Here is a 12,342-nt window from a genome sequence, read left to right on the forward strand (position 1 = left end):
CTAGCATATACCTCAAAGGAAAAAAGCAGTATTTGACTTAAATAAGCAAAATAATTGTTTGCAAAGAGTCCAAGCTTTTATTAGATTTATGATGATTTTTTAAATCAAATTTTCACACTATTGGCCGGGTTTCGAATACATATGAAAATATTTCCATTATAATGGGTCTCCCACTATCACTGAAGGTATCATGTTTTGTCAAAAGCTACATTTAATGGAAATAAGTAGCTAATAAATAAAACATTTATTTGCAAATTTTATTTTTTATTTAACTAAAATTGTCGAAATAAATAAAGATTGGTTTATAATAATTTTAAAACTAAAAAAACTGTATCACAAACAAAACCCAATGATATATGAAAGCAGATATGTTCAGACAATAATATATATCATAATTATTCCATGAATGTTGATATTTTTCACATAAAATTTTAAAAATCTAAAAATAGACATAAAAGCAAAAACTAAACATACTCCCAACATTACACGAAAAAATAAATGTTTTATTTTTTATTTTTTTTATTTTTTTGGGTAGCAGCCAGTGGCGTACCAGAGGCTTTAGCCAAATCATTTTTCAAAGATAACAATTTATTAACTTCAGGTTGCCAAACAGATTTCTCCACTCCACTTTCCTTTAATTTCCTCACAACATCTCCCTAAAAGTATATTGGCAAATGATTAAAATGAATTTAAAAAAAAAACATAAAAACAGAAGAATACATAGATTCATGCAGGAACAACCTTACCTGTTTAGCTACCTCTTCTTCAAGTCTTTTCAACTCGTTTGGATCCACTTTATTATTTTGAGGAGCTGCAGTGACACCCTTTTGTGCTTCTTCTAACCGTTTCTTTAAATTCAATAAGACTTTAACTTCTGGTTCCCATACACTTTTTTCTGCACCGCTAGATTTCAAAAGTCTTACTTTGTCACCCTGGAAAGTTTCAATTCAAAAGTTAATTATATTTGTAACAACTATATCCATTTAGAATAAATTAATACAATATTTAACACTTCATTCTGCTTTGTACCTTTAAAAGTAATGTTTAATATAATAATTACTATAAAATTAAATATTGTAACTAATCTAAACAATTTTAGGAGCTTTATTCATTAAGAAGATATCTTGTATTGTATCTTCTAGCTAACCAATGAGGGTTGACCATATTTATATAAAATAAAAGTAAGTAATTTGATATGTTAATGGATCTACAATTGTCTAAAGGACACTTGGAATCGCTTAACTACGACCTTGGTTCCCATTAGGAATGGTCAGAGTGCAATAAATCTCAACCAATACAATAATAAACTGAAGTTATGTAGTTAAATTTATGATTTACAGTCACAGACAAAAATTAAGTAATCCGAGACGATACGTTAATGGAGGGTAAAATAAGGGATACTTTGCATCATTTAACTAGATGATTAACAGATCTCAATGGTTCTTAACACAAGAGGGTTGGATTATTCCAATTAAGGAGTCTTGGCGTAACATGGTTGGATACATTCCACTAATGATATTGAGTTTTTTTCTCAAATTTCAGATCTGATTATGGTTTTCATCTTGGATTATCTTGATATGATATGCTTAGATACTTTCCATGGTGTCCTCAGAACTTCTATTAAGTCCACTGCAATGTGAATTTGCTTGACTTTTGATCTCTAATTTCAGGACTGTTGGTCATCTTTCTCATTGTCTGGGATCAATTTCTTTCATTGGAGGCATTTGAAATCTTTCCATTAACTGCAGCATTTTGCTTTCTTTCTGTATTGTCTTTTAGACTATAACAAATGGAGGTTCTGATGTATGGTTGGTACATACCATTGAGCAACTATAATTGCATTTAGACTTTTTTTGACTCACTACATTTTGTATATGATTGACATTTGTTCTCTAATTTCAGGCCGGCTGGTCATCTTTCTTCTAGATTTTCTTGTAATGTCCTTTTTTTATATACTCTGGTTGAATACACACCATAAAACAACTGTAAATGCCCATAGATTTTTTTTGTTACAGTGCATCGAAACTAACCTTGACTTGTGTTTTTCTGATTGGAATATTGTTCCATCCACTAATATACTTCTATTTATTTTCTCTTCTAATTATGTGTTTACTTTTGTTAAATTTGATATTTTGACATTTTTCCATGAAGTAATCACAGACAAGTTTTGAGAGACAAATGTATTTTTATGTACAATGCATTATTCCACTGAATAGGGAAAAAATTTGTGTATCTTGCAAAATGTAAGAAATGAGGAATTCTAAAATATAGTCAATAATATATTTGAAACTAATCTTTAATTACCATCAATCATGTATCACTGGGAAAGTTTGCAATAACATGAGAAGGAATTTCCCAAAAACTTATACTACAATATAATAAAAAGTTCGCGATCAAAATAAAAATATTCAAATTCAAGTCAAAATAAATTTACTCTCACAACTTACAGATATTGAAAAATAAGATTATTCAACCATTTTTCTCATTAATTGTAAATTATAGGTAACAAATACTCAACAGCTCATACCTGTTTTGTAATTTCTTTTTGAAGGACTTCTACACCAACTAATTTCCCTGCTGAAGTTTCAGAAGGCTGTTGTTTCCCAGCAAATTTCTTCTTTAGTTCCTCCGCTCTTGCATGTTCAATTTTAGCAAATAGCACTGTCGGTTCTCCAAGTTGGTGACCGGGTGAAAGCATTGTAACAATTTCGGGTGCACTATAAATAAAAGTACGAATATTAAATTGATAATCAAAAGTAACGATTTAAAATTGTGGGGATTGCATACTTAAATTAAATATGTGGATAGAAAAATACATATTCTCTCGATTATTTGTATAAATTGACCTCGTAGCCGCCCTTACCTAATAAAACAAATTTTCATATTTTGGGAAGTGCGTTAGTTTTTCTCAGAATTTGAATCTTGAATAAAGACTTTAACATATAAAACAGAGGTCCGGAGACCGAAGAACAGTATTGTAGGTATTAATATTTTAAATCTACGCGAGAACATCAATTTGTGAATGGTGCATTTTAAAAATAAATTAAGACAGTTGCAAATAGTGAATAGTGAAGTATAAATAAATAAGGATTCTGGATAAACCGTAAGTAAGTAATACACATTAAATTATTAAATTGTCTCATTTAAAAATTAATATTACACACTTTTCAATGTTAATAATACAAACATTTTATTTCAATTCATGTGAATTCAATATGGGTTGCAGTACTTTTGGGACTTAAGTTACGAAAATATTTTGTTTCTAGCAAAGTTTAACTAATGGATTTATTAAATATTGAAAAATACTTACTCGGGATTCAATACGACAGTTTCGGTATTTAACTGTTTTTTCAAATTGTCGCTGGTATCGGGCATGTAGGGATGAAGCAATGTAGCTATTAGACAAGATAAATTACAACAAACTCCTATAACCGTACCAGCTCTTAATCTAAAAAAAAATAGAATCATTGACCTTAGTTTTATTGAGTTATCAACAATTCATTTACTTTTCGTCTTCCGTTCCCTTTAGTAACACCCAAGGTTGATTCGTTTGCATGTATTGATTTCCAAGACGTGATATCGACAAAATATGTCTTATCCCATCCCTAAATTTAGATTTTTCAAGTGACTCAATATACCCTTTATATTCTCTTGAACATAACGCAAGAAGGTTGTAATCATCATCCGTTAGTTTCATCTCGGGTATCTTACTGTTGAAATTGTTTTTTGCAAACACCAATGCCCTAAAAAAATTTAACAATAAATTTACATACATAATTCAAACTACAAATGAGCGTAGAGAAAATGCTAGCGCAAGAAAAATTGAGGTTTTCAAATTTTGTATAGCCTTAAGACTAAAGTTACGATGAACTAATTTGTTTGCAAGTGTGGTGAAAGGGTTCACAGTTAATTGTAGGCGGCCGAGGGGTCGTTGAGCACATAGGCGTTCAGATAGGTCCATTATGCTCTACTTCATATTAACAAAGACCGATGTACTTTGAGAAACCTGTCAGACGCTTTGGCTTTAGCCCTTTGATGTCATTAGGCAAGTGAAGCTGCCCAAGTGTTTAAACCGTGCTCATATGAGTGCAGGACACTCACAGATGACGTGGTCTGTGGTTTCGTCCTCCTCCATACACAAATGGCACTCTGGATCATCCTTAATGCCCATGGTGTGGAGATGGCTACTTAGATGGCAGTGACCGGTTACTAGTCGGATTTCGCGTCTGTTTAGTTGGAGCAGTTATTTGGTATGAGATGCACAAGGTCCATCTATATGTGTCTGTCTGAGTGAGGATTTTTCTTTAGCTTGCTTTTGTTGTTGGTTCATTTTCATTTGTGCCAATCAGTTATAAATTAATACTGAAAGAATGGTGTATTAAAAATGATTGGAATGCAGAAATAGTGACCTATCAAGATTTCAAGCAAAACCATAATAGCTAAGCAAGTTGATATAAGTGATACAATGTAATGGTTATGAAAATACCAACAATCCAGGAAATACTTCCCACAATATTAAATGGAGGGAATCCAGCAAATTTTAATGGAAGAAATATTTTCATATGAATCTATATTTTTTATATATTATTAACATAATAGATTCCCTATAAGATATTGGTCTCTGAGTATTTCTGGGAACGTACTCAAATGGTTTAATAAAGTGGACTCCCAGATCCATTTCTAAATGATTTTTTTATTTGGAATCATCTAATACAAAATATTTATATACCTGGCTTTGAATAAGCTAAAAATCTCATCGAATTTAAAGCCAAAATAATTAAACTGTGTAGTAGAAAATAGTGAGAGATGAGACTATCTTTGTTTAGAGATTTCTTTATTGTTTAGCTGAAAGAAGTGGATTATTTCACTATCATACATAACATTCAGTTTAATATTGTTTTGATAATGATCAATTCCAATTCTATTGAGTAGGGTACTCAAATGAGGTGGGAATCCAGTGGAACAATTGGTTGGAGATTTTATATTGAAATTCCTATGTACCACAAAAGCCCAATAGTGTGCCCTATAGCCATATCTTCTTAGATAATAAATAAATGTTTAAGCTAGAATTTACTGTATATTACCTGTTAACAAAATTTCCCAAGTTATTCAACAGTTCTGAATTGTTTTTGGTTACAAGATCATTCCAACTGAAGCTGGAATCTTGTGATTCTGGTCTAACATAAAGCAAATAAAATCTCCATACATCACTAGGAATTCCAGTATCTCGGGCATCAGTTCCAAATACACCCACTCCTCTAGATTTTGAAAATTTACCATCTTCGTAATTTAAGTACTCTAAAAAAAATATTTATATTTCGAATGACCTAATAATGAAAACAAAAAATAGAAAAATTATAATAAAATGATAAAAATTTACCAATTTCTGATTAATTCCTTTGTATTGACCTGATTACCTATCTGTATGCCAAATTTGAACTTTGTAGGTCAGTCAGTGATAAAAATGACGATTTTTGAACATTAATATCTAAATAACCATTTGAGATGTGTTTATGAAATTTGGAGGACATACATATCTAGCAAGTCTCAATATTTGACACGTTTATTTGAAATAGTTTTTGAATTATGAAGGGGTCAAAAGTGGTGTCAAATGGTTTAAATGAACACACACAGCAACACACGGTGCTGCTCGCCAGTTCTGTTACTTGAACTTGGCTTGGCACGCTACCACATGTCTAGATAGCTTCTTTTAACAAAATGGTTGGTTTTGGCTTAATAATGTTATATATAATCACCTATATGTAAAAAATCAGATAATACCCAGAAATTACCTGTAGCCATAAGATGATTCACAGTGATATATCCCTGATTAGCACCTAACAACATAGCAGGAAACAGTATAGCATGGAACGGTACATTATCTTTAGCCATATATTGATATAGTTTGATAGTTGTGTCTTTAGCTGGTTTCCACCATTTTTCATAATCTTCAGTGTATGATTTGCTGATAGATATGTATCCTAGAACTGCATCAAACCATACATAAAACACCTTGTCTTTAAATTCTTCTAAAGGAACAGGTACGCCCCATTTCAGATCACGAGTTATACATCTCGGTTTAAGTCCTTCTTTTAACCAAGATTTTGCTATTACTTCAGCATTGTTTGACCAACCTGAGCTTCTTAATTTTAACCAGTGATAAATAAGTGGTTCTAACTGGAAATATAAAAAAAAATATGTATATATATATATACATTTCATTGTCAGCAAATGCTAGTTTGTTTAAAGCACAATGTTAAATTATCATTTACCTTTGGTAAATCAATGAAGAATTGATTTGATGATTTAATTATTGGTGTATTTCCACATATTTTACACCGAGGGTTCTTCAATTCGACTGAATTGACCAATTTTGAACAACCATCACATTGATCACCTCTTGCATCTGGATAATCACATCCAATATTCGGACATCCTCCTTCCACAAATCTATCGGCCAAAAATTTTTTACATTTCTCGCAATGTAATTGTTCAATAGATTCCGTAAACATGAATCCGTTGCTATTGAGAGTGAGAAACATGTCCTGACAAACTCTAAAACAAACGATTTTCGAAAATATCAACATTGACACAACTTTTCAACCTATTTAAAACTCCTATCATTTGAGAAAAGCAAACAAAATTAGAAGAGAGAACAGTTTGAACCGAAATCCCTCAATTTTGATAGTTGGAGCATATGATAGGAATGCCCAACTACAGACCCTTTCAAACTTGCAAATCCAGCCTGGGAAAGACCTGGACAACATCATTGAGGAATTGAGTGAGAACGGAGACTCTTGAAGACTAGTGTTGCTATTAGAAACAAATAGTAAGGTCATTGCTAATACCTACATCCATTGGAAAGTAAAATAATTTCCTTATCAAAATTTAATAATACAGAATACATTTACTTACTGAGTTTGTTGTGGATGTGAACTTCTACCAAATTTGTCAAATTTTATATTAAACCAATCATATATTTCCTTGTGAATTTTATAATATTTATCACAAATTTCCTGACAAGAGAGTCCTTCTTCCAAAGCTTTTGTTTCTGTCGCCGTTCCATATTCATCAGTACCGGAAATGTATATTGTATTATTATTACAAATTCTTGAATAACGAGCAAAAACATCTGCAGATAAAACACAACCAATAATATTGCCCAAATGAGGCACATTATTAACGTAAGGTAAAGCTGAAGTAACGAATACGTTTTTCTCTCCTGGCACTGGAAGGCTAAAAATGACAATATATTACTGGTTGTATTGTAATGAGTTGTTAACACTTGTGTCAATTACTTACACTGGACCTTCAGTAGTTTTCAATTTAGGAAACTCTGAAATGTGTTTCTGCCAAGATTTTCGTACAGTTTCTAATTCTTTCTGTGATACTTTTTCAGATTGAGGCTCATTTTCTTGTTTAGAAGCTCCTTTATTTGCTTTCTCATCAACTGTTATTGAGAGATATTTAGCCCCAAGAAGCAAAGCATTGTAAGATGAAGAAATATCTAATTTAAAACTAGATACTGCGTCCTAAAACCATATAAATACATAAATATAAAATGTGGTCCATATGTATGGAATAAATTCAATTTTACCGTTATTATGTACTATGTGAAAAAAACCTGAAACAGGTCGATTTTTATTCTTAAATTGTCAATTTACAGTATGAAAATATTATCCCCCTCCAGCACCGCCTCGAAAATTTTAAATAAGAAAGGGGGTCGTGTGGCACCTTGTTGGAAAGGAACTTTAGTCCTCTGTTCAAAAATATAAAGTTTTTTTAATTTGGTGCAATTATAACTGAGAAAATTAATTTTTAAGATGTAAAATTTTGATAATGTCTTAATATTTTAGTTTCGTTTATGGAATTGCCAATTCCTTCATTTACAGTGCTATCAGAGTAGCTTTTAAAATGTATTTTGTAGCTAAGTATATTATAATTATTTCTATTGTTGAAATGAATTTGGCTGATTAAGTTCATTCATCATTGTTCATTAAATTATATTTTATAGCATGCTAAGGAACATGTTGTTTCATACTAGTTAATCATCAAATAAATTTTCAAATTATTCCATAAAATGTATTAGCATTGTCATTCAAAATACATGTACATAGCTTTTTGTTTAATAGGCTAGAGGTGTTGGACATTATTTTGATAGATATTTGTATCTGGTGTTTATTGAATTATAGACTCTGGTTATTCCCTTTCCATATTAGTGTTAACAACCACTGCTAATATGACTCTCTGCTTTAGCAAACATTTCTATCGTGAGATTCTCGGCATTTTATTAAGATGTGTCCCGACTACTGGCATCGAAAAAACCATATGTTGTTATTTTTCACCATTTTAAGTAGTCAACTTCATTTTGAGTTCCAATTATTTCTATACTCGTTTCAATGGTGTTCTGTAATGGTTTGTATACTTTTTTATTTTTCTTGCTGTTATTTCTTTCATTTTAATTAGACTTGTGGATGACATTCTGTTTGTTTATTTCTGGATTGCCTTCTGATGCGAAAAAACTAATAGCTAATATCCTCATATATTAGTACCAAAAGAAAATGTAAAAGTAGTTGACACGACAAAATACATTTTAAAAATTTACACCTAGTTTGAATGTTGCAATCAATTTAGAATACTACATAATCAGTAGAAAAATGAATAACCCTCAATAGTCTGTTAATAATGTATAACGTTTTTATTTGCAGTTGGAATTTCCAAGAGATAACAAGCAAATTTCACGTGACCATAAAATATTTTGTATCAGCAGCTGCATAATGATAAATAAAAAGATATAAAATTATGGGAAAACCTAATACATTACAACAGATGTGTGCATTACTTACATAGCCAATCACATATAAACAGATTATAAAGAAAAAAATATATGAATTACAGGAATTAATCTGAACAAATTTGACATATTTCTAGAAATAACTGATTGTCATCAAATATGGAATTGCTACATTTCTCATTGTTACATCAGCATTTGTTTGCTAAAAACCTAAATTTATGACATCAATTAGTCACTGATTTTAACGTGGTTCGAACATTCCCTAGTAAATTGTTTTACCAATTTTCTTGATCCAATAAATAAGAGTGTTAATTCTGATAAGTTTCAGTTAACTTCCATCCCTGAAGAGAACTTTCAGAATGTTTATCTTAGTCGAAACATAATGTAAAATAAATCAAAATCTACAGGGTGTTCCAAAAAAAGGTGATCTCGTTTCTAGGATAGATAGAAAATTGAAAAAAATTTTCATAACGCCATTCGTATTCAAGACAAAAGGCGTTGAAGAAAAAAAATACACATTTTTCACAATTTTGCCGCAACTACTGGCAACATTGTATTGAAATTTTATTGAATATGTTTTGGAAACTGATAATTCCAATAATTTTTTTTTTATTTTTGACTCTCATAGAGGGCGCTAGTTACACGGTTCGTACCTGGTAGTATTGAACATAACTTTTTCAATATTAGATTTGTTAAACAAGATTTCAAGTGAATTTAAACATTTAATTTTACACCAAAAAGGCATTCTTGATAAAACACGATACTGTGTAGCGTTTTCGGAATATTTTGATTTTGAAATAATTAAGTAATAACAAATGCTGGTATGAAGTAATGATAATGTAATGTAAACAAATAACCACAATATGAAAATTTAAAAATAAGGCTGATAACATAAAATAGAATTCAATTAGAGTAGGTGTACAAAATGTCGTCTGTTTTCACGAATACACAAGTCTACCCTTTCTTTTAAAAAATCCATTAATCTTCTAAATGGTTGGGAGTCAGCTATGAGGTCATTAAAGTAACATTGAATTCTGAGGTGAATTTACCTCTGTTGCATAAACTTTTTCTTTAAGATACGACGAAACTGTGTAATCCAAAAGATTAAAATCGCATGACCAAGGAGGTCAATGAATTGAAGCTTCTGCGCCTCTACCAATCCATCGATTTGGAAAATGGTTACTCAACCAATTAAGACACCTTTTATCAAAGTGCGGTGGAGCTTCACCGTGCATAAAAAATAGAGACCTTAGCTCGTTCAGCGTTAAATCTTCTAATATTTCGAATAAGTAATTGCTAAAGAAATCCAGGTACATATCACCATTTCAATTTTCGGGTAGAATGTGATAACATATTAATTCGTTACCTAAAGTCTTGTAACGTACGACAAAAGTCCACTCTAACCGGTAGATCGTCTTGCAAGAGCTATTGGACTTGTCTGTAATGATAAGGATGTAACTGTTGCACTTTATGTATCCACCAAGTACTTGAAGAAGACATATTTGTTTGTCTTGCCGCATTCCTTACACTAACTGTTAGATTTTGATGAATTAAATTTAAAATCATATTCTCTTCATTAATGATTCTTGTTGTTCTTGGTCTGCCAGAATTTATTTTTTTAGGTCTCACATTCCCGGTTTCTTGACAACGTCTAAATGTATTTTTACTTGGTGGGTTTCTTCGAGGAAACTTATCTGCATAATGTGTAATAGCTGCACTCGAGTTTCCTAAACAGTCATCTAATAACATGTCAGTGTATAACTATCAACAAATGACAATTATCTATAGCAAACTCGGAGAAAATGCAGATGTAGTTAGGTTAAATTTGTTTTTCCATTTAATTACTAAATAAAATATATTAGCAACCCTCGTAGTCATTCAATATCTATTGTAATATAGAAAATTTATATTTAAAGCATGTTCATACAATTTAAATTAAAAGAAAAGATTGAACCCTTTCAACTTGCTATATTATCAATATTTTGTTTAATAATTTTTGCATTATATGAAAAGAGTTTATCATCAAATATTGCTGCAAATATTCTTATTCTTGTTCTATTTAAAAACTTTGATGGCATGATGCAATAATTTTGTTATCAATGTCATATTTTAACTGCACCTATGTAATATTGATTCGGCACTATTTACAAACTCTTCCACACTATTTCTATTTGAAAAATGTTAGTATGGATGTGGTTACCTTAAATTCGGGAAGATTTGATAATGATGCAATCCATTTTGAGATATTTGGTAATGGTGATAGATACTCTTTAGAACTTTTAACACAGGCATTAAGAGGATATAAACTGCACCAAATTGCAATATCTGCAGCTGTAACTGAGGTCTAGAATTGAAGAAAATTAATTATATTTAAATTTTTTCTATTGGCTAACTTACCCCTATTAAGAAATTTTTGTTCTGCAGATATTCGTTTAGGAAATTTAAATCTGATACCAATGACAATTTTAATTTTTCATTTTTGGTAGTACCACCCAGCAAATTGGCCAAATGAGGAGATAGTGAGCTAGCCTCCCATTCTAATAAATTTGAAACTTCCTCAAAACTGCTGTCATTAGTTTGAAGGAAATAACATATTGCACTATTAGGAGAAAAAAGAACATTTTGATGATCTATTTCCACACAAGGTAGATGTTTCGGTTCCGGAATAGCATTGTCTAAAATGTATACAATTTATGAATATTAAAAAACACAATTTTTCCTGAAAATTAAAACAATTTCCACGTGGGTTTTTCCATACTCACCATTAACGTTTACCAATTTTATATCAACTATTTGTTTTGTTAAATTTTTAGCTACAATTAACTTTAAGGTTGCTGGATTATTTTCATTTGTATAAATAGTAACCATTTTGATGTAACAACATAAAAATAAGTACACAACACCTCAACGATATATCGTTAAATGAAAAACAAAATAAGGGACACCGGCATACCGCAAAAAGTGACAAATAACCCATTCCACCAATGATGCCAAGTGGTTTAGGTGACGTGAGATTTACAAGTAAATTGAGAAATTCTGTTATCAGGTAATTATTGATATTGTTTGAACAAATGAACTAACATGGGTTAATAATGCAACTTATATAATGACTTTCGGCAAAAGTACGTCCAATTGACGGTTATAAATATTCCACAAAAATTACGAATGTTACTACCACTTTCATTACTACAGTAGTATAGGTCATTTTGGAAAGACGTCACAACCAGCCGCCATATTATTTTGGGGGACAAACATTGCACTGTTTACACTAAAATTATAGTTATATTGGTGTTTTATTTTCGGTTTTTTTGGCTAAAGATATTCATTTCAATCAAAAAAAGCGTTCGAAACAATCAATTTTTCATACACAAATGAAATAAAGACTGCCCACCACGACAATATGGCCGACGTCTCAAATCACAATACTCGAAATGATCTATTGTCACTAATAGAATATCATTGCAACTACCATTTCTCGCTACTACTCCTTACTCTGTAGCTTCCTTCGTTCTTATTTATTTATTTTTTTTTTTTTTCGATAATTCTCG

General features: G+C 30.8%; 1 protein-coding gene across 1 annotated transcript; it reads right to left on the minus strand.

The window, feature by feature from the left end:
- Positions 1-243: 243 nt before the first annotated feature.
- Positions 244-11,848, minus strand: LOC130901119 (methionine--tRNA ligase, cytoplasmic). The gene is made up of 13 exons (XM_057812225.1): positions 11,557-11,848; positions 11,192-11,469; positions 10,995-11,138; positions 7,303-7,532; positions 6,916-7,236; positions 6,273-6,555; positions 5,793-6,177; positions 5,085-5,298; positions 3,507-3,743; positions 3,311-3,448; positions 2,528-2,717; positions 747-932; positions 244-656 (listed from the first exon to the last, which is right to left on the minus strand). The coding sequence occupies exons 1-13, from the start codon at positions 11,660-11,662 to the stop codon at positions 504-506; spliced, it is 2,865 nt and encodes a 954-aa protein (XP_057668208.1). The 5' UTR covers positions 11,663-11,848; the 3' UTR covers positions 244-503.
- Positions 11,849-12,342: the final 494 nt, after the last annotated feature.

This window comes from Diorhabda carinulata, chromosome X (assembly GCF_026250575.1).
Source record: "Diorhabda carinulata isolate Delta chromosome X, icDioCari1.1, whole genome shotgun sequence".
NCBI classification, from domain to species: Eukaryota; Metazoa; Arthropoda; class Insecta; order Coleoptera; family Chrysomelidae; genus Diorhabda; species Diorhabda carinulata.